General features: G+C 38.4%; 2 protein-coding genes across 4 annotated transcripts; one reads left to right on the forward strand and one right to left on the reverse strand.

Moving 5' to 3' along the window:
* Window positions 1–1,293: 1,293 nt before the first annotated feature.
* On the reverse strand, window positions 1,294–3,774 carry cldn10a (claudin 10a). Its single transcript, XM_025062455.1, has 4 exons — window positions 3,469–3,774; window positions 2,323–2,484; window positions 2,163–2,244; window positions 1,294–2,062 (listed from the first exon to the last, which is right to left on the reverse strand). The coding sequence occupies exons 1-4, from the start codon at window positions 3,686–3,688 to the stop codon at window positions 1,939–1,941; spliced, it is 588 nt and encodes a 195-aa protein (XP_024918223.1). The 5' UTR covers window positions 3,689–3,774; the 3' UTR covers window positions 1,294–1,938.
* On the forward strand, window positions 3,772–24,011 carry LOC103389776 (multidrug resistance-associated protein 4-like). Of its 3 annotated transcripts, XM_025062392.1 has the most exons (32): window positions 3,772–4,901; window positions 5,760–5,895; window positions 6,488–6,598; window positions 6,831–6,951; window positions 7,450–7,674; window positions 10,103–10,192; window positions 10,713–10,876; window positions 11,515–11,640; window positions 12,191–12,440; window positions 12,536–12,643; window positions 13,843–13,932; window positions 14,035–14,226; window positions 14,560–14,654; window positions 15,094–15,180; window positions 15,348–15,444; window positions 15,675–15,869; window positions 16,390–16,527; window positions 16,626–16,663; window positions 16,743–16,846; window positions 17,021–17,167; window positions 17,290–17,369; window positions 18,060–18,210; window positions 18,400–18,519; window positions 18,612–18,722; window positions 18,838–18,938; window positions 19,684–19,875; window positions 19,958–20,113; window positions 20,265–20,354; window positions 21,056–21,228; window positions 21,507–21,612; window positions 21,973–22,107; window positions 22,684–24,011. In XM_025062392.1, exons 2-32 carry the CDS (start codon window positions 5,822–5,824, stop codon window positions 22,753–22,755), a joined length of 3,939 nt encoding a protein of 1,312 aa, XP_024918160.1. In that variant the 5' UTR covers window positions 3,772–4,901; window positions 5,760–5,821; the 3' UTR covers window positions 22,756–24,011. The 3 variants fall into 3 exon arrangements, with proteins under 3 accessions (XP_024918160.1, XP_016893938.1, XP_024918159.1); XM_017038449.2 differs by having other exon boundaries at window positions 3,772–5,895; XM_025062391.1 differs by lacking the exons at window positions 3,772–4,901; window positions 5,760–5,895 and having other exon boundaries at window positions 6,331–6,598.
* The last annotated feature ends 88 nt before the right edge of the window (window positions 24,012–24,099 follow it).

The following is a 24,099-nucleotide window of genomic DNA, read 5'->3' on the forward strand; positions in this document are numbered from 1 at the left end:
AAAGAAGTGTTGAAATATGCCTGACTCTTCAGATTAGTTTGAGCCTTTTGTACTTTACTCATAAAAAACAAAAAAGTTTGAAGAATTACTTTTTAATTTTAGGTTGTTGTCACCGTTATCATCAGTAATTACAGAGTAATGCTGACATCCCATCATACAATAGTGTCATTATATCAAGCAGTGTTGTGGGCAGAGTCCTGGACACCTGACACTTATTTACGGATGCAGGACTGTGGAAAAGCACAGGGCCACAGCTCTCTGCCAGCCTGCCTCCAGTATCCAACCTGTGGGCCAAGAGGTTTAGTGTAACATAGCCTGGGGTTCCTGCTGTTGATAATTCCCAGGTGGAGATAGATGACTGATAGATGAGGGGAAACCTCCGCTCAGGTCTCCAGTTCTGCAGCTCAGGGCTCAGATGTGATGTAGTGACCCTTGGAGGTCAGATCAGCACAAAAGCATGGAGTTAAACCAGACGTGGGCAAACTTATTGATTCGTGGGCCACAATGAGTACTAATATTTGACAGGGGGTCCGGGTCAGGAGCAGATAGGTGGAGCGTTCGCATGAACTAAGATAAATTACATGTTAAAGTCATGCATAACGACTAAAATGCTGAAATACTTTTATCATTTTCTATGTCACCAACTGGTGAAATGTGGGTATGGCAAGGAAAAGGCAAAAGTTGAATAATCTTTGTTGTATTTGCTTTGCAAATGACGGTAAACATTCTGTTTTGGAAGACAACGCAAAACACTTTCTGTTTTTTCAAGTGACAGGAATGTCTGTGCCAAAAGCTAATTTAAAGACTAATTTATAAGAAAGTATGGAAATTCTTCTTAAGCCACACAGAAGGAACTCATTATTGCAGCTAAACAACAAGAGTAGGTAATCAAATAAAGTAGATATAAAAGACCTGTTACATTGAAGGCTCATAAAACATTCAGTGGCAAAAAAGTGTTTATTGTTATTTAAATGGGCTGGAAAATGTTCAACATGTTCTTATTTGTATAATCGAAAACTAGTGGCTAAAATTTTGAATTCTTCAGCTAATTCTTGACATTAAGGATTTTTAAGACATACAGTTGACTCTCGGATGGAAGGATGTGGGTTTGGTTCCAGACTCCAGACCTTTGCTCTTGGGTTTTCGACCATATTCTTCCATATACTTCTTTAACTTCTCTTAACAACAGTAGTTTGGAACTAAACAGCTTCATTATTTTAATACACAACCTTAATCAGCAGGAGTGGTGTGTGTGAGTCTGTGTGTGTGTGTGTGTGTGTGTGTTTGGGTGTGTTGTGCTTCCTCATGAACCCCACCAGAACAAATATATTTACCTTAACCAAATGTTGATAGAGCAATTACATACACAGTTAAACCTTACGTAAGTCATACTCTACAGCTGTAACAGTAAGTGATTAAAACCCTTATTCAAACATAAGCATTTCTACCAAACTGCCTTAATGGCTCCTCTTTTTCCTTGTGAAGACTGTTGGTCATCTTGTTGTGTTTGTTTTGTGTTTCCACAAATGATGCAGCTCCACTGTAGGATAATTCAGTCCTGAAAGAAACACAACAAAAACTCACTTGCATGTAAATGCTTTGTAGGGATAAAGTCTAACCTGTTGCTTTGGCCAGTGGTGGTGTAACGTTAAAACAACACTTAGAGGTGCTGTGTTTGAGTGCTCTAATGTCAAACCTTTATTACCTTTTCAATCACCAAATAATCCATAATCTTCAGCATTGTAGCGTAATCATGTTTTCCAGGCATTTTTTTAAAATGCCTCCATGTTTTGTCACTTCATTCAGATCCCAAATCATGAAATGAAAATCTTTGGACATTTCCCTCCTCTGTATTGCAGGTAGATCTACAGCACATGGGAGTTTCTCCATGCCCCTCGAGTTCCTGTCAGACTAAGGATTCAATCATTAACAGCAAATTTATAACAAAGCAGCACACCTGTCAATGAATCCCTCAGACAGAGAGAGACAGAAGACTAGGCCTCCCAGGACACACAGCACAGATCCAGCCCAGCCGATGAAGAGAGCAGCGCCCAGCTCAAACCTGACACAATGGCAAGGAGAGGAATTTAAAATTGATTTCAAAGCTGATATGTATCTATCTTCTCATCAGGACAAAAAACAAAACAAAAAAACAACCCTACTTTTGAGCAACAAAGAGAGGATCAAAGAAGTCAGTGGTGATCCTGTGAGCATATATGGAGCAGGCAGTCATGCAACACAGACCTATGGAAAGACGAGAGAGTGGCAGTTACCAAATAGACAAGAAAAGAAAAAACTACAAAGTATTTAAAGCAGGTTTACCACTGAGGATGAAGAGGAGTCCTGAGAGAACCGTCAGGCGAGCCTTGGTGGCCTCTGAGCCGCCAATCTTTGTGCACTTCATTCCCACCAAGGCAAGGATGGAGCCAAAGAAGCCCAAACACACCGCAGCGATCATCAGACCCCGACACACCTGGATATAAGCTTGATGGCCGGGGAAAGGGGAATGGTTTTCATCTCTGGAATATCCTATGATTCAGTCTTCTCTATAGACCAGTGTTTACGCAATAGTTACATTTATGCATGCAGCTATGCATGGCATGTTCCCCTTTGCAAAACAAAAAGTAATCTGAAATGTGTGATGTAATATGATTAGTAATAAATTCAACCAGTAAAAATAGAATTATATAGAATTATAAAAACCTATAACTGTATGTTTCTTTGACAAGATAAAGGAATTTTATTGAATGTTAAATGTAACATATCCTCTCATGTCAACATGGGATATCAAGACCAAATAATAACATGATCCTTAATTAAGCAGTGAGGTGAAAAAACAGCTTTGACTGAGTCAACTTACACTTTTTAACCCTTCTGATTTTTTCACAGGTTATAAATAGTCCATTTAACAGATCTACAGAAATCACTGCTAATCCTGCCTGGGACAAATGATTTGATCATTAAAATATTAAAATAAAAATTAAATTAAATTTTGTTTAGATCCACCAGGTTTAGAAAGATTTATTAAGGATTTCAACCAACTTTAAATGGACAGTGAAGGGACCTGCTCTGCTCACAGGTGGCAGCAGTCAAGAGATTGGATGCAATTGTTTTGATTCATTGGGGGAAATGTATGTAGATGGTGAATTTTCATGAAGAGGAAGTGGTGACCACACTTTGACCGTATGACTTTCTCAGATTGCATCATTGTGCCCAATTAGGATGTTGTAACGGTCCACTTCTGGAGCCCGCGTTTATGGGCTGGAGCCAGTGTCAGAAAAGGAAAAGATCAAGTTCCGACGAATCTGATGACAATGGTGCTTATTCATCCAAACGACAAAGGTTGGAAAATTTGGTTGGACTTAACTGATTAAGTCTGGTGTGTATCCACCAGTTTCCCATGACCAAAGAAAAAGATTTTAAAAAATGCTCTTCGTTTGAGTTTGGACAGCAATACTCAGTACTCACCGTCTAGAGCCAGCATTGAGGGAAAGTCCTTACAGTTTGAAACTCCTGTAGAGTCAGTGACGCAAGTCTTCCATAGATTGGACCAGAACGTGGCCGTGGTGATGACTGTCCCATCTACAGAAGACACCTTCCAGTAGTCTGTGGGCAGAGTTGATGATACAAGAATCCACCCACTGACGGTCAGCAAAAAGGCAACAATCTCTGTTGCCATGTTGCCCATGTTAACGTCTGGTTTGAGGGTCTGAGCAGAGAGAGGACAGAGGTCTTTCCTCACATGTGTCAAGGTGGAGGTGGGAGGGTCGAATTTTGGACAGGTGCGTCAGCGTTGGCAGCTCAGCAGAACTTTGCTTCTCTTTCACCTACTCTGCCAAGCATCCTCTCAAACTCAGGTGGTGTGTGCTTGATTTTGTGCGTGTGGGATTGGTTGAGGTTGGCTGAAGGAGGGAGGGGGCTGCACACACGGCAGCCATCACTCTGCACGTTGTCCAAATGGCGTGCAAGGGGATCTGTAGTGAGAGCAGGTCTTAAATTGGAAGGTTTTGAAAAGAGTGGGAAACATAAGATTGTGAAGACTGCATGAAAGAAGTGACTGATGTGTGCATGTGTGCGTAACAGCGCCACCAAGTGGGAGAAAGAAAAATGTTTCCCAAGCTTTTTGGGAAAAAACTTTTTTTCTTTGAATTCATACATGCAATACTTGTTTTGCATTCTAAAGCAGACAGTAGTAGCACGCTTGGCGTAAATACTGTATCTCGGCTGCTACTTTCATGTCTGCTTGTTTATGATTTGAAAACACTAGCAGCATGTGGCACAGTGTTTATGTTCTTGTTCTCTATGAGCTTTAATCGGTGTGTCATTGTTCTGTTCTGTGCTGAACCAGCAACCTTCATAATAAGAATGTCAGTGTCAGAACACACAGTTCATGTAAAAACAGATCCCTGACGGCACCACCCTCTCAGCGGTCATGGGACTAATGAAACCATAAAAGTCTAAGGATGTAGGGAGAGGAGAACAACCCAAAAAGGTCACCAACGGTCAGTTCAGTAAGGAAAAAAACCCCAGAATGGTTGGAGAAAAATGTTAATAATGATAATTAATAATAATAATTTGAAACTTATTAATGTTGCATTGTGTCAACAGCAGTCTGTTGCAACAGGCTGCCCCTTGGAGGAATGAGGTTGTCTGTTAAAGTTAGTCGTAAAACTGCAAGTTAAAAATGCACACTTCACCTTTAGGGACAAATGACAATTTTTAGTTGTACCTGGAGTTATAAATGTACTAATTAAGCTTATCTTTCTTAAAACAAAGGGATTCCTCTGGAAACTAACAGAAAGGAAACTTTCCAGTAACACTTCTTATATGTTCTACAGAAAACTCCAAATCTAGGTTTTTGACAGTTTATACCTCAAGACAAACGACATCCTGTAAAAGACGTGAGTAATCTGAAAACTAATCTGTTTTTGTTACAGTCGTAACCTGCATGTCAACCTGCCACCACTTCACCTCAACACTTCACCCTCATTTTCACTGTATCTTCAGGTCATGAGCTCTGGAAGCGTTTCTCTATAAATATATGACTCTCAATAATCCTAAAATATATTTGCATTTGCTAATGAATATACCAGTGTCCAAAAGAGTGAAGCAGAACCCAACAGTTCTGCAAACAAAAAAAAGAAACTCTGGTAAAACTGGTTTACAATACATAATATTCTTTGCTCTATTTATCTCTAACACACATTACATGGCACTGTTCTGTCTTGAGGGTTAGCCAAAGGGAGTTTGCATATGCACAGCACACAATAAAGATGGAAAATTGTGAATTTGTGGGACTGTGAGGTACAGAACTATTCAGATCAAGACGTCTAAAAGTCAACATCACCATTTTAGGGTTCACTATTCTGGATCTCAGATGTTAAATGTTGAGCCACTCACCAACTTTGTGTGTTCTAGCACCAAGTTCTCCAGGCATCGATCTCAAACAGTATCCTCTGCTGTGGTTTATCCACTGTTTTCATCTGAATAGAAATAGAAATAACCATAAAAAATATTGCAAATATTTTTTTTAAATATATGTTTCTTTATAATTTATTTTTTCTTCAATAGGTTGTAACAGTATTTAGCTTTTTTAACAACACCTAATTGCTGAAAATACCAGAAATAACTGCCAATAGCTGAGGGCCACCTTAGGTTTTTAACCAATGACCTGTCAGCAATGCTTAGCCTAGGTGTTGTCTTCATAATTAGCTTCTCTACTCCTCTCAGATGACTCGAGCCTTCTGCTGTCTGCGCAGGTCTCTGGCACATCGCGGGCTTCATAGACACTGGACCTGAAGGCCGAGGTCCAAGGAGGAATATGGAAACGGTTACCAAAAATGCTAAAACCAACCCTGCGGCCACCGCGGGGTATTTGTCCAAGTTTTTTTTCTGGTAAGTTTTTTTTTTTTTTTTAACACGGACGTAGGTCTGCAATTCAAACGTGCACGTTTTAATGGCAACGGCCCCTGAAAACGACAGCCCTAATTGAGCGGACATTCTGTATATAATAAAACTAGTTAGTTAGCCAAAAATGGGTCAAAATGTAATTACCAGGCGGCTTACAGGGGGAAAAACATGTTTTTAATGTGATTTAAGGACCCACAATAACTCGCTGAAGGTGTTTTCTGGAAAAGCGAGCCAACAACATTTACATAAGTAGTAGTATGACTTATGACTTAATATCGTAAAAGTGAAAAATATATACTATATATAATGTGAATATATGTACTTATATATAAAGGTATAAATAGGTTTGTTGTTATACAAATATCCTATTTATTATTCTGATTTTCCAGTAAATGCATGTGAAGGGTATGCAGAGTATATAGACATATAAGTAAAATACAGTTTTTTCAGTTTATCTGCCATTATGGTGCTGCATGACAATAGACCTATATAGACCTAGGTATACGTATATAGAATTGCTGTTTGTCTCTCTCTCTTTGTCTTTTTTTTTTACAACTCTCCTAATTCTTCTGCTTAGGTGGCTCAATCCTTTTTTTCGCATCGCCAATCAACACACGCTGGAAGAGCAGGATATGTATGAAGTTCTTGTGGAGGACAAGTCAGAAGTACTTGGTCAGGCCATGCAGCGGTAGTTCATTCTTTTCATTCATCTCAAAATAAAAAAAGAACATAAACATGTAATTAACCTAGCTGGAGAAGGCAAGATTTGACAGTCTCAAAATACTTTCAAGCAATTTTCTTATAAATTTTTTTTTTTTTTTTGTATTTCATCTATTTCATCTATTTCAGACACCAATTGTTGTAGTGATCACATTTTGTCACCTTTATGTGATGAAGAAACCTGTATTTCTACTCTACAGATGCTGGGATTATGAGCTGCATTTGGCTAAAAAAGAAATGAAGACTCCTAGTCTCAGAAGAGTCATTGCCAAATCTATCTGGAAAGCTAATACATTGCTAGTATTTGTTGCCATATTTGAGGTAACGCTACCCATACATTAAAAGACATGGAAAAAACTCTTGGAAAACTATCAGCTCACACCTGCTCACATCTAAAGACAAGTTTGTAGAGTTTTTAGTCACATCCTAAATAGAGATTTTACAAAGACTGTGAATCTTGCAGGGTCACTATTTATTTTATTTATTAGTTGTTGATTGTGTTACATCACTGCAACTTGCGATAATAATATAAAACACCTTAAAGTTAACGATCAAGATGACGGGAGCGTTTTGTGACTGCAGTAAAACTCCCAAGATTTACTTAATACTTTCAGTTTTTAGCCTGGGAATGTGAAAATCTTTTGTAAGCCAAGTTTAAATTTGTTTAGTGAATTTTAGTGATACTGTTGATTTATTTAAATTTGTATATTCAGTCCTATTTTTTATTTATATTTAATTAATTGATAGTATAATGTGAATGAAATTTGAGCTCAGTCTAATTAAAAAAAAACTCACGTAATTTTTTTCCTCTCACACCAGGAAATGCTAAAGACTATCCAGCCAATTTTCCTGGGAAAGATTGTTGAGTATTTTGAAAATTACGACCCAAATGATAAGGAGGCTTATCATGAGGTCCTCGGTTACGGGGCTGTACTGTCCCTCTGTAGCGTTATTGTTGGAGTGGTCCATCACCAGTACTTCTTCCACCTTCAAAGGCAAGGCTGGAGGCTCAGAGTGGCCATGTGTCACTTAATCTATAAAAAGGTGAGTTTAAAGACTTTGTTTCCCCAAAATGCATAGCTGTGAAGTGGATGGCTTATTTTAAATTTTCTCTTTTGGGTTCCCTCTCAACTTTTTTTGAACACATCAACTGTTGCCTATTTTTTTATAGATTACACAGCTGTAATTGTAAATGATTTCAGGTCTGAGCTCAATGATAAATATATCTATGCAATAGGTGAAAGGTCTTAAAGCTGACTTTAACCCTTAGAAAATCTTGATGTACACTCTACCATAGGCTTTCTCAAGCTCCACAAAGACAGTGCAGCTCGCTACAATCTTTCACACATCAAAATTGTATTTTGGACTCTTTCATGGCGTAACTCTAAACCAAGCTTCAAACACTTCCTCCCATAGCTTTATGCTGTGGTTGATTACCTTAATATCTCTTTACAAACAGCTCTACACCGGACCATACAGTACTATGCTTACCAGGGGTGAGTAAGTACCGATACCTGGAATCAGTATGGGGCCTGAATAACAGTCTTATTTTAAAGTTTTGTTACTCGTGTAAGGCTGCCTTTGGGGTGCACAGACCCCTTCAATTCAAGCTGTACGTTTTCTTGTCCCCATACATTTTAGCAATCAATAATTTTGTCTCATCCACCGAACAGCGCCATGGTCTGACTTGTCAGCCATTTTTAAAAACACTGGTAAAAATAGGGAGGAAAGATTACAGGAGTTCGGAGATGAGCATGCATGAGACTCTGGGATTTGTGAAAGTTTGGAATTTTGTTTACACACACGCGGATCGGAACCCTGCAGTCGTTTAATGTGGTTTAATTGCATCTGAATTAGTTAGTATGGGATCCAAACCCCATCCTTGAACCGCAACCTTAAGGTGGCGAGGGGTTTAAATATCCGAATGAACCTAGGAGGTATGTTGTCAGGGCTGGCAGGCGAGCGCCCGACGGCAGGACGATTACACGCCGCGACATCAACTGTTGCCTATTTTTTTATAGATTACACAGCTGTAATTGTAAATGATTTCAGGTCTGAGCTCAATGATAAATATATCTATGCAATAGGTGAAAGGTCTTAAAGCTGACTTTAACCCTTAGAAAATCTTGATGTACACTCTACCATAGGCTTTCTCAAGCTCCACAAAGACAGTGCAGCTCGCTACAATCTTTCACACATCAAAATTGTATTTTGGACTCTTTCATGGCGTAACTCTAAACCAAGCTTCAAACACTTCCTCCCATAGCTTTATGCTGTGGTTGATTACCTTAATATCTCTTTACAAACAGCTCTACACCGGACCATACAGTACTATGCTTACCAGGGGTGAGTAAGTACCGATACCTGGAATCAGTATGGGGCCTGAATAACAGTCTTATTTTAAAGTTTTGTTACTCGTGTAAGGCTGCCTTTGGGGTGCACAGACCCCTTCAATTCAAGCTGTACGTTTTCTTGTCCCCATACATTTTAGCAATCAATAATTTTGTCTCATCCACCGAACAGCGCCATGGTCTGACTTGTCAGCCATTTTTAAAAACACTGGTAAAAATAGGGAGGAAAGATTACAGGAGTTCGGAGATGAGCATGCATGAGACTCTGGGATTTGTGAAAGTTTGGAATTTTGTTTACACACACGCGGATCGGAACCCTGCAGTCGTTTAATGTGGTTTAATTGCATCTGAATTAGTTAGTATGGGATCCAAACCCCATCCTTGAACCGCAACCTTAAGGTGGCGAGGGGTTTAAATATCCGAATGAACCTAGGAGGTATGTTGTCAGGGCTTGCAGGCGAGCGCCTGATGGCCGGACGTGGCCCCGCCTTCCAGTAGGCCCACCACCCGCAGGAAGGCCACCAAGGTGTCCAAGAAGCTACTCGGTGGCAGGGCGCCAGGGGTGATGGTCCCTCTTTTTAAAAGGGGGACCGGAGGGTGTGCACCTATTACCGGGTAATAAAACTCCTCAGTCTGCCAGGGAATGTCTATTCCTGGGTACTAGAGAGAGGAATTCGACCAATAGTTGAACCTCTGATCTAAGAGGAATAATGCAGTTTTCGTCCTGCCCATGGAACACTGGACCAGCTCTGTACCCTTCACAGGGTGCTCTAAGGTTCAATTGACTGGAAAATGTTGGCTTGCACCTTTCAGGTCGGGGCAGAGATCCTGCCGCAGGTGGAGGAGTTAAAGTATCATGGGGTCATGTTGACGAAAGAGGGAAGGAACGTGAGATTGACAGACGGATCGGTGCTGCAGCCGCACTAATGCGGTCGCTGTATCAGTTCATTGTGGTGAAGAAGGAGCTGAGCCCAAAGATAAAGTTCTCGATTTACAGATCAATCTACATTCCTACTCTCACCTATTGTAATGAACTCTGGTCATGACCAAAAGAACTAGATCCTGGATACAAGTGGCTGAAATGAGATTTGATATAGCCTAACCAATTGGAACTCTTCTAGGCACTGCGTCTCAGCAATTCAGCCATGATGAAGACCACTGTGGGCCAGATTGTCAACCTTCTTTCCAATGACGTCAACAGGTTTGATGAAGTATGTGGAGGTTAAGAACCATTTTCCTCTTTGTGGTACAACTAGGGCTGGGCAACTTAACACATCATTATTGCGTTAACTCATTAATTTATTAACAATTATTTTATCATGTGTTATTACAGTTTTTAAAATAATAATAAGTAATAATAAAAAGTATTATTGTAAATGTCTTTTGCTCACCAGCTTTTATTTTGTAAGAAATCTGTTCCAAGAAGGATTGGCTAACAAACTTCTCAACTCTAATTTATGTAAAAAAGTAAAAAAAATCATGCATTTTATTCCATTTGCCAAATAGCTGTATATCACAATGAGCTCCTCAATTAGAATTGTTGCAACCTCAACACAGAAATATTACTAGTTTCATTTTTGATTGACAGAACATTCCAACGTCTTGAGAAGTGAGAGTTCTTTTACAATTATTATTTGAAATTGATTGTTTTAATCAATTTACATTGTACAAACAAAATTATGGTACAAATCTATGTGTAAGTTATAATTTTATGCAAATTCTGTTAAACAGGTATCAGTCTTCGTGCACTCTCTGTATATTGCACCCATCCAGTTGGTTGTTGTTTTAACACTGCTGTGGTTCAGGATTGGTCCCTCTTGCTTGGCAGGACTGGCAGTCATTTTAATCCTGATCCCCATGCAGTCCATGTTTGGAAAACTCTTTGCCAAATTCAGGTAACACACAAGAACAAACCTGTTCACAACTCTGTTTTTTATTGAGAATACATATTACATTTATATTATATAAATTAATAGTGGAAAGTGAACTCTTTTCATTGTGACACAGCACACTGCACACAACCCATCACTGAAGTGAACAGTGGGCAGCTTTAAGCGCCCGGGGAGCAGTGAGTGGGGACGGTGCCTTGCTCAGAGCACCTCAGTAGTAACTTGGCAGCTAGTGGACTCAAACCTGAAGCCTTCCAAACCCAAGTGCGCTTCCTTAACCACTAAGCCACCACTGCTCATAGCAACTAGAACTGAAATTAGTGCAGGTCAAAACCAAAGGAATATCACCAATCCAACTGAGTGGCAGTGTAAATGTTTGCCAGTTGTCTTTTAACAGCAAAACACCATTGGGTTTCCATGTGAATGACTCCAGATTTGTAGTGTAGTAAAGTGTGTTGTCATTTAGTAAAGTTTGTTCTCAAGTTTTCTAACAGTATTGGATATACTTGTAAGAAGTTTCTAGATTTCACTATTTAAAGCCGAAATTCCCCACTGCTTTTTTTCCAACTGTCAGACTGCTCATCAGTGAACTGCCAGACTTGTATGGAACAGTGTTAACGGGAGTCTTTCTTCTTTGTCTGAAGGAGCTCAGCAGCATTTCTGACTGACATCAGAATGCGTACAATGAATGAAGTAGTATCTGGAATCCGAATCATAAAGATGTACGCATGGGAGAAACCTTTTGCTGCTATGGTCTCTGACATTAGAAGGTAAAAAAAAAACCTGGATGTCCTCTAAAAATGTATTATTTTACAGTTTAAAGTATAGTCTATAGTATTCTTTAGTATATTTCACAGTATAACTAACAAGCTTAAAACACCAATTTAGTAAATGTGGGATAAACATTCCCTGTGGTAATGCATTTTGATTGTCTCTCGAACATCTATGAATTTATATTATATAAAGAAAATCAATAATTGATTATTTAAAAAAACATTGCGGCCTCTAATGTACAACAGTGTGCTGGTAAGATCAGGTCATATGTGTTACATTTAAGTTAAATTGTATAAAATTCCACATCACATTTGATGATCTCTCCCAACATCTGTGCCACACTGGTGTAGAGGATCACAGAGTTGGTTGCAACATTAGTAGTGTGACAAGTGAAGTCAAATATTTGACCAGTCATGAGTGGCATGCAGCACCTCAGTGTGTATTTGCATCTAACTGCTTGTGATACTTGATCATTTAACATAAGTTAATGGTCAAAACAGATTTTTTTGGTTTTAAGTAATGTGTTTGATTAATCTGTCATTTTAGGCAGGAGATCTCCAGCATCTTGCAAACTGCTTTTTTGCAAGGAATAAACCTGGCCTTGTTCCACAGCACCAGCAAGCTCCTTTATTTTTTCACCTTTACTACCTACGTTCTCCTGGGAAACATAATCACAGCCTCTGCGGTGTTTGTGACAACATCACTCTACTCCTGTATTCGACTGTCTCTCACACTCTTCTTTCCCCTAGCTGTTGCCAATATATTTGAGAGCCTGGTCAGCATCGACAGGATTCAGGTAGTACACAACATATGTGGTGTGATGGGATGTTTTGTCCTGTAAATTACGTTGACAATAATTCTCTAGAGTTTGTCCTTTCTGTTTTTTTAAAGGAGTTCTTGATGCTGGATGAGGTTAAAAAACATTGTGAAGCTCTGCCACCCACTGAGAAGACAGATGCTTGTGTAGAAGTCCAGGACCTTATCTGCTTCTGGGACCAGGTCAGATAACTCTGTTATCAATATATAATAAAATATAGTCAACAAACACAGACCCTCTTTGGATATGTGGATAATTCATTTTAAGCGCTGCAAGCCACTCATGCTCAAATGCAAATCAGTGCAAATTATATATTGTTGGACATGGGCAATATCTTTATGCACGAGGTCATAGGTAGATTACACACATCAATCTGTTACCTTAAAACCCTTTAACTTTCATTAGATGTTGGCACAATACTCAATCACACATTTTTTTTCTCTCAACCATTAACTTGACTATGTTTCTTGAATATTGCTGACATTGAAGTATGTGACAGGAGTAAGTAACGTGACGGCACACATTAAACAAGGCATGAGGTGGATATCGATTTGGCATGTGCCATTGTTGTAGTCCTGTTAAACAAGGCATGAGGTGGATATCGAATTTGGCATGTGCCATTGTTGTAGTCCTTTCGCTTGATATTAATATTATTAGTAACAACACACTTGTATTGCCTATATTTTATTTCAAAACTCCCTGGAAGCTAATTCTATATTCACTCTTTTATACACCGACCTTTCCCAGTTTGTTCAAAGTTTTCACATTTAATTCATCTGATTTCTGTACTTTGTTTCTTGTTCTGTAAACAAAAAATTCTTTTGTGAGCGGCGATATACCACTGTTTATTGGCCAAATGTAAACGCTGTATTACAATCCTGTCACAAAATAAAAATAAAAAATGTCAAAAAGAATATATTATTAATAACAGCACAATTACACCATGGTCAAGGGCGGGGGTCCTAAACCCCTGGTCCTTTGATCGGTGCTGGTCCCTATGTTGTTTGCTATCGGACCACAGTGGGACACAGTAAAAAAATAGTGCTTCAGTTTTACAAATTTACATCATTCAAAAAGAATCCATACATATTCCTTTACTATTTTCATTAAAAAAGAGGGCGAACAACAACAACAGCGTCCTCCAGTGTCCAACTTATGCCACTACCCTTTTCGACAAATCTCCGTCCCTATTGATCTGTGACTCCAAGCGCGCCCATCTGGCCGATATTGTCGAAACTAATAATAATAAAATAAATAATAATGTTTCTGCTGGACACCTTCCTAATTCTAATGTTGAATATGAACACATTGAACTACTATTTATTATTTTCATATGTACATGCAATTTTTCTTATCGGTCATCATGTTTTTTTCTGGACAGACTGTAGATACTCCATCTCTGCAGGATGTCTCCTTCAGTCTGAGCTCTAATAAGCTGTTAGCTGTAATTGGTCCAGTCGGAGCTGGAAAGGTCTGTTGTTTTCATTTCCATCCAATCAGAAAGCATCTTTTCAAAAATTGTTTTTGTGTTTCTTGCCCCCCAGACATGTGTTAAATTACTTTGTGTCTTCAGTCCTCTCTGTTATGTGCCATCCTCGGTGAACTGCCTGTTGAAAAGGGCACATTGAGGGTCACCGGTAAGCTGACCTACGCTTCCCAGCAGCCCTGGGTTTTCTCTGGAACCATCCGTAGTAACATCTTGTTTGGAAGAGAACTGGACCCAGAGAAGTACGAGAGGGTTCTTAAAGCCTGTGCTCTGAAGAGGGTAAGAGACTGTTGCTCACAGAAAAAAGTACCTAAAAAAGGTAAGGTGAAATTTGGACAAACAAAGACTAAATCTGAGGAAAAAAAATATTATTATTATTATTAAAAATATTCCCATGTCAACTGACCAATTTACAGTAAACAGCTAGAATTTGCTTACTGGTATTGTGTTCAAAAAGATATGTTCTGAATTATTACCTTAAATGGACCTCAACCAGAAAAAACACAGAGGAGACAGATTTTTTTTTTGGCCATTCACCACACACCTTATCTTTTGACTCTAGTGTAATTATTGTTGTCATTGTGAATAATATTGTGCTGGTTAAACACACAGGACCTGGAGCTGCTTCCTGATGGAGACCTCACATTAGTTGGAGACCGCGGTGTCACACTTAGTGGTGGTCAGAAAGCACGTGTCAACCTGGCAAGGTATTGATACAATGTTGGCCCAATAATTCTATTCACTTTTTATATTTTGCACATAGGTATGACACCTCTGCCTCCTCTAATCCAAGCTTTGTACCACACACAACTAAGAAGAGAGGGTAACTTCTATCCTGTCCTGTCAGTGGTACACAAGTACACCATGTCTTTTACTATGAGAAGTCCAACCTTACACAATTTTAAAGCCCTTTGACTGTGTAGGGAGAACACTGGCATTAGCAAACCGTTGCTACAAAGCTTTATTATTAATGGCAGTGTGGTATTATCAATACCTTTTGTTGACATATATTTTCTGATGGTGTTAAAAGCTGCCGTACCTACGGGGACGATAGTTCACACTAGTGGACTATTAAGATCTCTGTTACCATAAACTGGTTTACATGTTGTAACTGACCTTGATCTAAGTCTACATTTTTGATTCCAGAGCTGTTTATGAGGATGCAGATCTCTACCTCCTGGATGATCCTTTAAGTGCTGTTGATGCTGAGGTTGGGAGACACATCTTTGAACAGTGAGTGACTTCAGGGTTAGAGTTCTTTCTTATTGTCCCTGAAGTTTTCGTTTCATCCCATTGCATTTTCCTATTTTTTTCCCAAATGTAAAGCTTCTTATAAAATGAGAATTTGGTACATCTGCACTGTAGTTCAGGAAGTGAACAAAGTGCTATCTCTATATCAGGTGTATCTGTGGTCTTCTGAAGGAAAAAGCCTGTGTCCTGGTTACCCACCAACTGCATTACTTGAATGCAGCAGATGAAATTCTGGTTCTTAATGAGGTTAGTATATATGTACTGTAAAGGATTCACAAAATCTCCAAAACTACCACAGGTATGTCAGCTGTCAAACGAACGACACATCTTTTAATCTCTGTGTGAACTGCTTGACTCCTTGAAGAAGAAAAAACGCTTCCTTTACTTGATTCTAGCATGTTAATGGAAACATGTTCAGGCTTCAATAGTAAATTAAAATCTAATTTGTGTAAGTGTCATTGACTTGTGTGTGTCAGGGTTACATGGTGACAAAGGGAACGTACACAGAGCTACAGAAGTCAGGATTGGACTTCACCTCTTTACTGAAGAAAGAGGTGGATGAAGAGCGACAGCAGCCCCCTACAGGTGGGCTCCAAAGATCGCCATCTAAGAAATCCTCACGCTCACAGTCCTTTTCTACCCAGTGCCTAAAAGATGATGACCAGTTACCAGTGAGTATATTTCTTTGGATAGTATATGTAACTTTGTATAGTTAGCTTTAGATTCAAGTAGCTTTTTTAGAGATGTTCCTTGTAAGGTTTCCCCTTTTTGTTTCTCCAGTCCTTACACTGTTGAAAGAATTTGGAAGACAAACCTCTTTAACTTCCGTCACATTTAGCAGTTACTTATATACTGCAACTTACCAGTAACAAATCTTTCTTCTCTTGATTATCTTTTGGGTACTAAAAAAGTGAGTTTTGTCATGTAACAATTTTACTGTGTAACGTACACAGATTTACATTAGAGCTGTTACTGTAGCTATGGTACAAAGTTTGGTAAAAATATGAAACTGTAATTTGATGCAGTGAAGCTGTTTATTTCACTGGTACTGAGGCCAATGCAATAAAAGGCTGTTAGAGTTGTGTGAGTAATGTCAGACAGCTAGTTCTTCTTCTTGTACCAACCAAAAGCCTTTTTATTAACTGTGCATGTTCAGTGCTGACACTGCTTCATCCAGATTTATTCTCTCAGGTGAAGAATGTGCCCAGGCTGGCAGAGGAGAGCCGAGCACAGGGAACTGTTCCAGCAAGTCTGTATGTGAAATATTTAACAGCTGGAACAGGTGTTATATGGATAACTGTGGTCCTTGTGATGGGTGTTTGTGTTGAGGTGAAACTTTATTTCTAAAATAACTACTCTGTGATGAGGTATGACCAAATGAGGAAATGTAAATATTAATCTTATATATATATATATTTTTTGTATAGGTAACGTTTCTACTGCAGGACTGGTGGCTAGCTTACTGGTCAGTATAAAGAAAACAAAAGATGACCTTGAACTAAATTATTGACCTCTCTAACTTGTACTACTGTGAAATTCATCAGGTCTGATCAGCAAGCAAAGCTAATGATCAACAGCACTGTGATAGAAAATTCACAAAACATGACAGCACAGCTTGACAGAGACTTTTATCTGGGCATTTATGCAGGTGAATGACACAAACCACCTACTCATACTTACCTACATACATATGCCATATATATATATATATATATATATATACACAGCGGGGCTTTGAGATACAAGTTTAATCTGTTCCACACATGCAGTGGCGATGTCTGAGATTAAGTCAAAGATTAAAAAGATTATGCTCTCTTGACAGGTCTCACTGCAGCAACCGTCTTCTTTAGCTTTGCCAGGTCTTTACTACTCTTCTATTTGTTGATAATGAGTGCAAAGATTCTACACAACCAAATGTTCGACACTGTGCTCAGAGCTCCTGTACGTTTCTTTGACACCAATCCTGTTGGTGAGTAGAGAAGAGAAACCTCTAAATATAGCCAGTGAGATGAAATTGCAAGAAAAGACAAGGAGGATGTATTTTTTCATGTAACGTTGGATATTTCTGATTCATATGTTATCTCACATCAGGGCGAATTCTGAACAGGTTTTCAAAGGATATTGGAGTGTTGGATTCAAACCTGGCATTTACCTTTTCAGACTTCAAGCAGGTGGGTTCAGATTTAGTTTTTAAGGTCTTCTGCTGGTATCTTATGAAAAAGCTATTTCATTGATCAGCCTGTCATCTTGCAAAAAATATTTATTATAAATACAATATATGTAAGTGGCGCTTTGGCCCAGAGGCAATGTCTCTGTCATTGGTGTGGAAGCCCAGGGTTCACCTCCTGGGCAAGTTCGAATCCCAGTTAGGGCGGTTGGTACCTTCCAGTGGACTCACCACCCACAGGAAGGTTCAGGGGGGTTGATACGGTGTGATTTGGGTGGAGACTGCTGCCCCCGCGACCCGGTAATGGATAAGCGGATGAAAATGGATGGATGGATGGACAATATATATATATACACACACACATTTTATATATTTTTACATATATTATATAAGTACACTTATATATTACATGTATATAAGTATAACTGATCCCTGAATACAACAAAGTTCAGATAAACAGGTAAAAATGTAAAAATGGTCACAACTAAAATTATACTGTGACATCAAGTTTGCATCAACATTAGAGAGACATTAATGAAAATGGGGCCATGTATGAGCACATGGAAGGAGTATTTTTTTCCTCATTCTGTGGACAGAGGAAGTAATAAAAGTATAATGTGTTGACTTTGTGCTGTGCTGTGACATTACATTATCTTCCTTTGTGCTCACAATGCTCACTTTTCTCTTAATGCAGTTGTCCCTGAATGTGTTTGGGATCGTTCTTCTAACAGCATCCATGAACCCTTGGCTGTTCATCCCAGTTGTTATTCTTACAGCTGTCTTCTTCCTTCTCCGCCGGTACTACATACAGACCTCCAGGGACGTCAAACGCCTTGAAGGCACCAGTAAGTGTGCCACAATGAAGCTGAAGGAAAATGAAAGATTTTTCAACTGCAAGAGCACATGTTGCTATATTTCTACACTAAAATGGTTGCAACATCTTTAAACAGAGAATTAGATGTTTATGAGCAAAAGTCATCAGTTGCAGCTGAAATGAAAATATTAGGGTCTGCTCCTCTGTTATTTCACTGCAGCTCGCAGTCCAGTCTTTTCCCATGTTTCTTCTTCCCTAAATGGTCTGTGGACAATCAGAGCCTTTGGAGCAGAAGAAAAGTTCCAGAATATGTTTGATATCTGTCAGGACCTCCACTCAGGTAAACCACAGTCTGTTTGACAATGAGCCTTACTTTACAGCTTCTTTGTACAACTGTTTGGTAGTCAAGTCTCAATGTCTTTTGATAAACAGAAGCCTGGTTCCTGTTCCTGACCACCTCCCGCTGGTTTTCCCAGCGTCTGGACATCCTCAGTGCCCTCTTTGTTTTATTTGTTACCTTTGGCCTCCTATTACTTAGAAGCCGTAAGAAGATTTTCATTCTAAAAAGCTGTTTGAGTTTTAATTTTGATTTATGGGAGATATTTGAAGGGCAGTAGACACCAGACGTTGGCTGACATTATTTTCTGTTGTTTTTCAGAGGTGGGTGCTGGCTCTGTTGGTTTGGCTCTCACCTACTGCATCTCACTGGTCTCTGTATTCCAGTGGGTGGTCAGGCAGAGCGCAGAACTTGAAAGCATGGTAACAGTTTCTTTGTCTGGACATTTATTTAATTAGTGGGAATATTTTCTAAAAAGCTACAGATTCACTCAGATTAATCAGAAATGAATCACAAATTTGATTTATTGACATCTTTGTGCTTATCCCTAGTATTGTCACTGTCAAATGGCTATTGGAGGATACAAATCTTGTACTTTCATCAACAAATATTAAGAGACCAATATTTTTGTATACATTGTTTTTCAGATCCTGAGAACATTTTCTTCTTATAACATAATGAGTACATTGCAAACCTGTTTCTGATGAATCAGTGCAGTAACATTGTTACAATACACCTAACAAACTATTTAGCAAACCGATTAAAAAGGCGAGTTCCACTATCTGCGTTAATCCAGAGATGGGAATGTTGCTGCTGTAACTCTGTGATTCCTGTCCGTCTGTCATTTCTGTCATTTTTAGGGTTGTGTTTTTCTTCCCTTACATATTGGTGCTTATTTCTAGCTGGTTAAGGTTTATGTTTTCTTTTTTACGTTTTTCACGTTTTCTCAGCAAAATTTATCTTTTGAAACAAAACATCTCAGGTGCTTTAAATAAACTTTTTTTTTATTTATTAAATCTGTTTATGTATGATTATATGTATATAATGTGAAGACAAATCACTGCACAGCACTTCCAGTGGTTGAGATTTTGGTCATTTTCAGTCGTTGTTTTTATTTCAACATGAATGACACTAACACAGGTCACGTGCTTCCTTTATCTGTTTCAGATGACATCATTAGAGAGAGTCGTGGCGTTCACTGAATTGGATAATGAAGCACCCTGGGAAACAGAGAAACGTCCTCCTCCCGATTGGCCCAGAAAAGGCATGATAACCTTTGACCAGGTCAACTTTGCCTATGGCAGTGATGGACCGCTGGTGCTGAAGGACTTGAACGTTATGTTCAGACCTAATGAAAAGGTTTGTCTGATAAAAGATAAAAAAATATTTCTTCAGTTTTATTGTGTTTATTAAAAATCAGTTGTGTGTTCCTGTTTGTCAGGTTGGTATTGTTGGGAGAACAGGTGCTGGGAAAAGCTCCCTGACATCAGCTCTCTTTCGTCTCTCGGAGCCAGAGGGAAACATCTACATCGATGGAGTTCTGATCTCTGACATTGGCCTCCACGATCTTCGCCAGAAAATAACCATCATTCCACAGGTAAATACTTTATCACTACGCAATAGTTAACATCCAGTTCTTGACATATGTTCATTAACCCTAAACTGTTGAAAACAAATAGTTGAAAAAGGCCATGCAAACCTTTTTAAGTTCATCAGTAAGTTATCATCTCTCTTTCTTTTTTCTCCAGGACCCAATGCTGTTTAGTGGCTCAATGAGGAAGAACCTGGACCCTTTTGACCAACACACAGATGAAGAACTGTGGGATGTTCTAGAAGAGGTGAATGACACAGACAGAGGATTGAGTCCAAATACCATTTTTTTAAATGTACATTTAAGTATTTTCGTGTGCATACTTGCCAAGTTGACTTTTAAGAAATATGCAGTGAACTGGAAGCTGGTGTGCTAAATAAAATTGAACTTTCTTCAAGCTTTTTCAGAGCTAGCTGAACAAAAAATCAGCAGACAAATTGCAAAGGGGAACTTCATTTGACTTGCATTAATACGAAGTTATCAGAATCCATTGCAGTCTGCTATCCACAATATTTTCTTTCAGGATTATCAATGTTATTGTTTGTTTATCAGTGTTTATCAGTGCACTTTTATAGTCGTTTTACAATCTCTGTTTGTTAGTTAATATTAGGGATGTCGAAATTAATGTGTTAATTAGTGAGGATCAGTTGTATTAACATTTTAGTGTGTTTTAAACAGGTGTGAAATACATATCTCTAACTGCTGTTATTTGCCCTTCTGTTGCATTAGTATACTGAATTTCCTTTTAGTCCATTAATCTGAATTATAGTGACTAATTATGCCTAATTACAACCACGATTAATTGTGATAATCATAATTCTAACTATGATTAATCCACAGCTGAATTGTGATTAATCAGATCACATTTTTATTCTTTTGACAATAGAAATTATTAAGAGAAATATTTATTGAAAACACAAAGTTGTGTTTGGCTCTGTCCTTCTGTAGGTTCAGCTGAAGCCTGTGGTGGAGGAACTACATGGAAAGATGGACACAGTTCTGTCAGAGTCAGGCTCCAACTTCAGTGTGGGTCAGAGACAGCTGGTCTGTCTGGCCAGAGCTCTCCTGAGGAAGAACCGCATCCTGATCATTGATGAGGCTACGGCCAACGTGGACCTCAGGTACAGTTTTCAGTTGACTTTGATTTGTGCTGTGATCACAGAGCAGTTCAGAGACAGACTTGCTGTCTTAGAATGTTTTCTCTGACCTGAACGGCCAAAATCTCAGTGACACGGCAGATTTAGCTCAAGTGAGGATGTTCAGGTTATTGTAGTATTATTGATTTTTGCAGAAATATAAAACACAATTATTTTGAACTTAATAAATATTACCTTTGTCTATTGTTCTGATTGATTGTTTTGCTATTTAATATGACTTTGTTCATACTTTCTGTGTGCAGAACAGATGAACTGATCCAGAAGACAATCAGAGACAAGTTCAAGGACTGCACCGTCCTCACCATCGCTCATCGTCTCAACACCATCATAGACAGTGATCGTATCCTGGTGAGAACAAATTATTTCTTTCTTTGTATGTTATGATGTGCAAATGGCCAAAAAATAATGTTCATAATTAAAAAAATAACTGTTTATAATTTATGATTGTTGGATGGGAAAAAGGAATAATTTCAGAAACTATAACAGGAGATGATTGGCTGAAACACAGTCCTTCAGGTTTGGGCTCCTGTTGTTCAGTGGTTTGTGGTCTTGCTACAATACATAAAGCTCAACAAGATCAAGATCAACAACTAGACAAAAACTACACCAGTGCATTTGCTTCATAGAAGGTTTTCAGTTTACAGTAATGTCGGAACTTGTTGGTCAAAAAGCTGTAAGGTAGAAAACGTGTCACATTTGTGTCTCCAGGTTCTGGATGCAGGAAGGATCCAGGCCTGTGATGCACCTCATGTCCTGCTTCAAGATTCAGAGGGACTCTTTTACCACATGGTGCAGCAGACTGGCAAACAGGAGGCAGCGGCTCTGCTCCTAACTGCTGAACGGGTGAATTTTCATTTTTATTCTCATTTGAAAGTAGTTTTATTAATATGAATTTGTGATAAATGAAGATGTACTGTGAAAAACATTGGAAACATTTTTGACAAAAGTGCTTGAATCAAACAAGAGTTTTCAACTTTTTATACATTTTTTTTAATTAAATAATTATTTTAAATTCATACCACAAACAAAAGTCACATTTACCAAAAGTCACATTTACCAAAAACCTTTGTTTAATTGGCCAAATTTACCAGGTATATCGTTTTTTCTCATTGACATTTTGTTGATTAAGTGTTAATCATTCTACTTCAAATGTTGAAAAAAAAAAAATTTCTCGGTGGCAGCCCTGGCCGAGAGGTTGCAGGATCAGCCTTGTAATGAGATGGTTTTGGTTTGAATATCAGTGCTGGCTGGGCTATGGTGTGATAAAAAGTTTCAGGTTGTTATCACTATAGTATAAAAAGTATGTAAAAAAATAAATATTCAGTATTTTTTACCTAGACCTATCAACAGGATCTAAGATTTACAGTTAACAGCAAAAAGTATTGTTTTTATGTCATTGTTTGTTTGTTCTGTTTTCAGGCTTATGAGAACAGAACCAACCTACAGTATGGACACACTGATAACTTGGTCATTTCCGAGACTCCTCTGTGAGCCCCCCTGTTGTGTTCAGTGGCTGAGTGACTGTGTTGTGAATGACTGTAGCTAGATCTACATTCAGGAGCTCTCAGCCTGAGATCAGACCACATGGTGTTAGATTGCAGTGATTTTCAACACCGTCAGTCCCTCAGTGTCCACCAGGACACCAATGTCCACATATGGACAACTCATACGTACATTCACATGCAACCTCATTTTTTGTGGCACCAAAAGCCCTTGGTGACTGGAGGTTTGGTTTGGACCAGAGGTCCATGAGACAAAAGCTGCAGAAACACAGTAAAAAAGGTTTGACAGGAAAACACAACTTATCATTTAAACACCTTAGTCAGGTTCAGAGATGCAGACACTGTGTGAACATATTTATAACTTGATATAGTTCTTGTTTATTTTTTTCTGTCAGGTTTTTTTTTCTGTGCCTGAAATATTTTATTGCTGTTAAATGCAGTCTTTATCAGTTATGTTTACTGTCTGTCTCATGCAGGATTTGTATTATGTTTATTTATTTGTTATTTTTAAGGTTGTCAAAAATATATTCTTTTAATATAATTTATTGGAGGGAAGCTATTAATTGAGCATGATTAATCATAATTTATCATGTTTTGCTTTTTATTTTAAGTGGCATAATAAAAAAGTAAAATAAAAAAAAGATTAAAAAAATTATAAACAATGATAAAGAACTAGAAACAGTTACGTCACTAACAACACTTCAATAGTGTTGAGGATATGGTGACAAGTTGACACTGTTTTTTCCCTGCATATGAATTACAATTGGCGTCTCCCTCGTGTTAGAGATGTCAAACGATTTTAATCAATTGATGAGCCTTCGCCCAGCAGTCTTTATATTAGGCACTGATAAGCCAGTTGTCAGATAATTTACCCAGTGGTGTAAATGTAAAAAATAAGTAAGTAAAAAATTAAATGCAGGAAAAAACAGTCTAGTGTGGGAAACAGATTGCCCACTATGTTGAATGAGAGACAGCTGTGTCCCGTGGAGCAGAGGACTCAGAAAGCGAAGGAAATCCTTGGCCATATCTCACCCAGCTCTTTGTTTATAAATGCAAACGAGGCAATAACTTTATCATGCGATGCAATATGTGCATATTTCTGCAATATCTGCATGTTTTTCATCAATTTAAAGCATTTTGATATTTTTTTGTGAAAATTTTTTTTTTCGAAAGTTTTTTAGTTAAATCCTAATTTCACGTGTCATGTTGGTCAGAAGGTAAATATTGATGACATTTTTTGAAATAAAATTCTAGAATTTAACTTTCCTGCGTGTTTTATATCAATTTAACGCTTGTGTAATGTTCATATTGTTGTTACTCAGCCAGTGTTTGT

This window comes from Cynoglossus semilaevis, chromosome 14 (assembly GCF_000523025.1).
Source record: "Cynoglossus semilaevis isolate Cse_v1.0 chromosome 14, Cse_v1.0, whole genome shotgun sequence".
Taxonomy (NCBI): domain Eukaryota; kingdom Metazoa; phylum Chordata; class Actinopteri; order Pleuronectiformes; family Cynoglossidae; genus Cynoglossus; species Cynoglossus semilaevis.

Coding starts and splice junctions, on each gene's coding strand:
- cldn10a (XM_025062455.1), bottom strand. CDS start 3,688: ATGGGCAACATGGCAACAGAGATTGTTGCCTTTTTGCTGACCGTCAGT. Junction 2,485..3,468: donor CTCAATGCTGGCTCTAGACG/GTGAGTACTGAG, acceptor CCGGCCATCAAG/CTTATATCCAGGTGTGTCGG. Junction 2,245..2,322: donor ACTCCTCTTCATCCTCAGTG/GTAAACCTGCTT, acceptor GTCTTTCCATAG/GTCTGTGTTGCATGACTGCC.
- LOC103389776 (XM_025062391.1), top strand. CDS start 6,384: ATGACAATAGACCTATATAGACCTAGGTATACGTATATAGAATTGCTG. Junction 15,181..15,347: donor GGGAGACACATCTTTGAACA/GTGAGTGACTTC, acceptor TCTCTATATCAG/GTGTATCTGTGGTCTTCTGA. Junction 18,723..18,837: donor CCTCCTATTACTTAGAAGCC/GTAAGAAGATTT, acceptor GTTGTTTTTCAG/AGGTGGGTGCTGGCTCTGTT.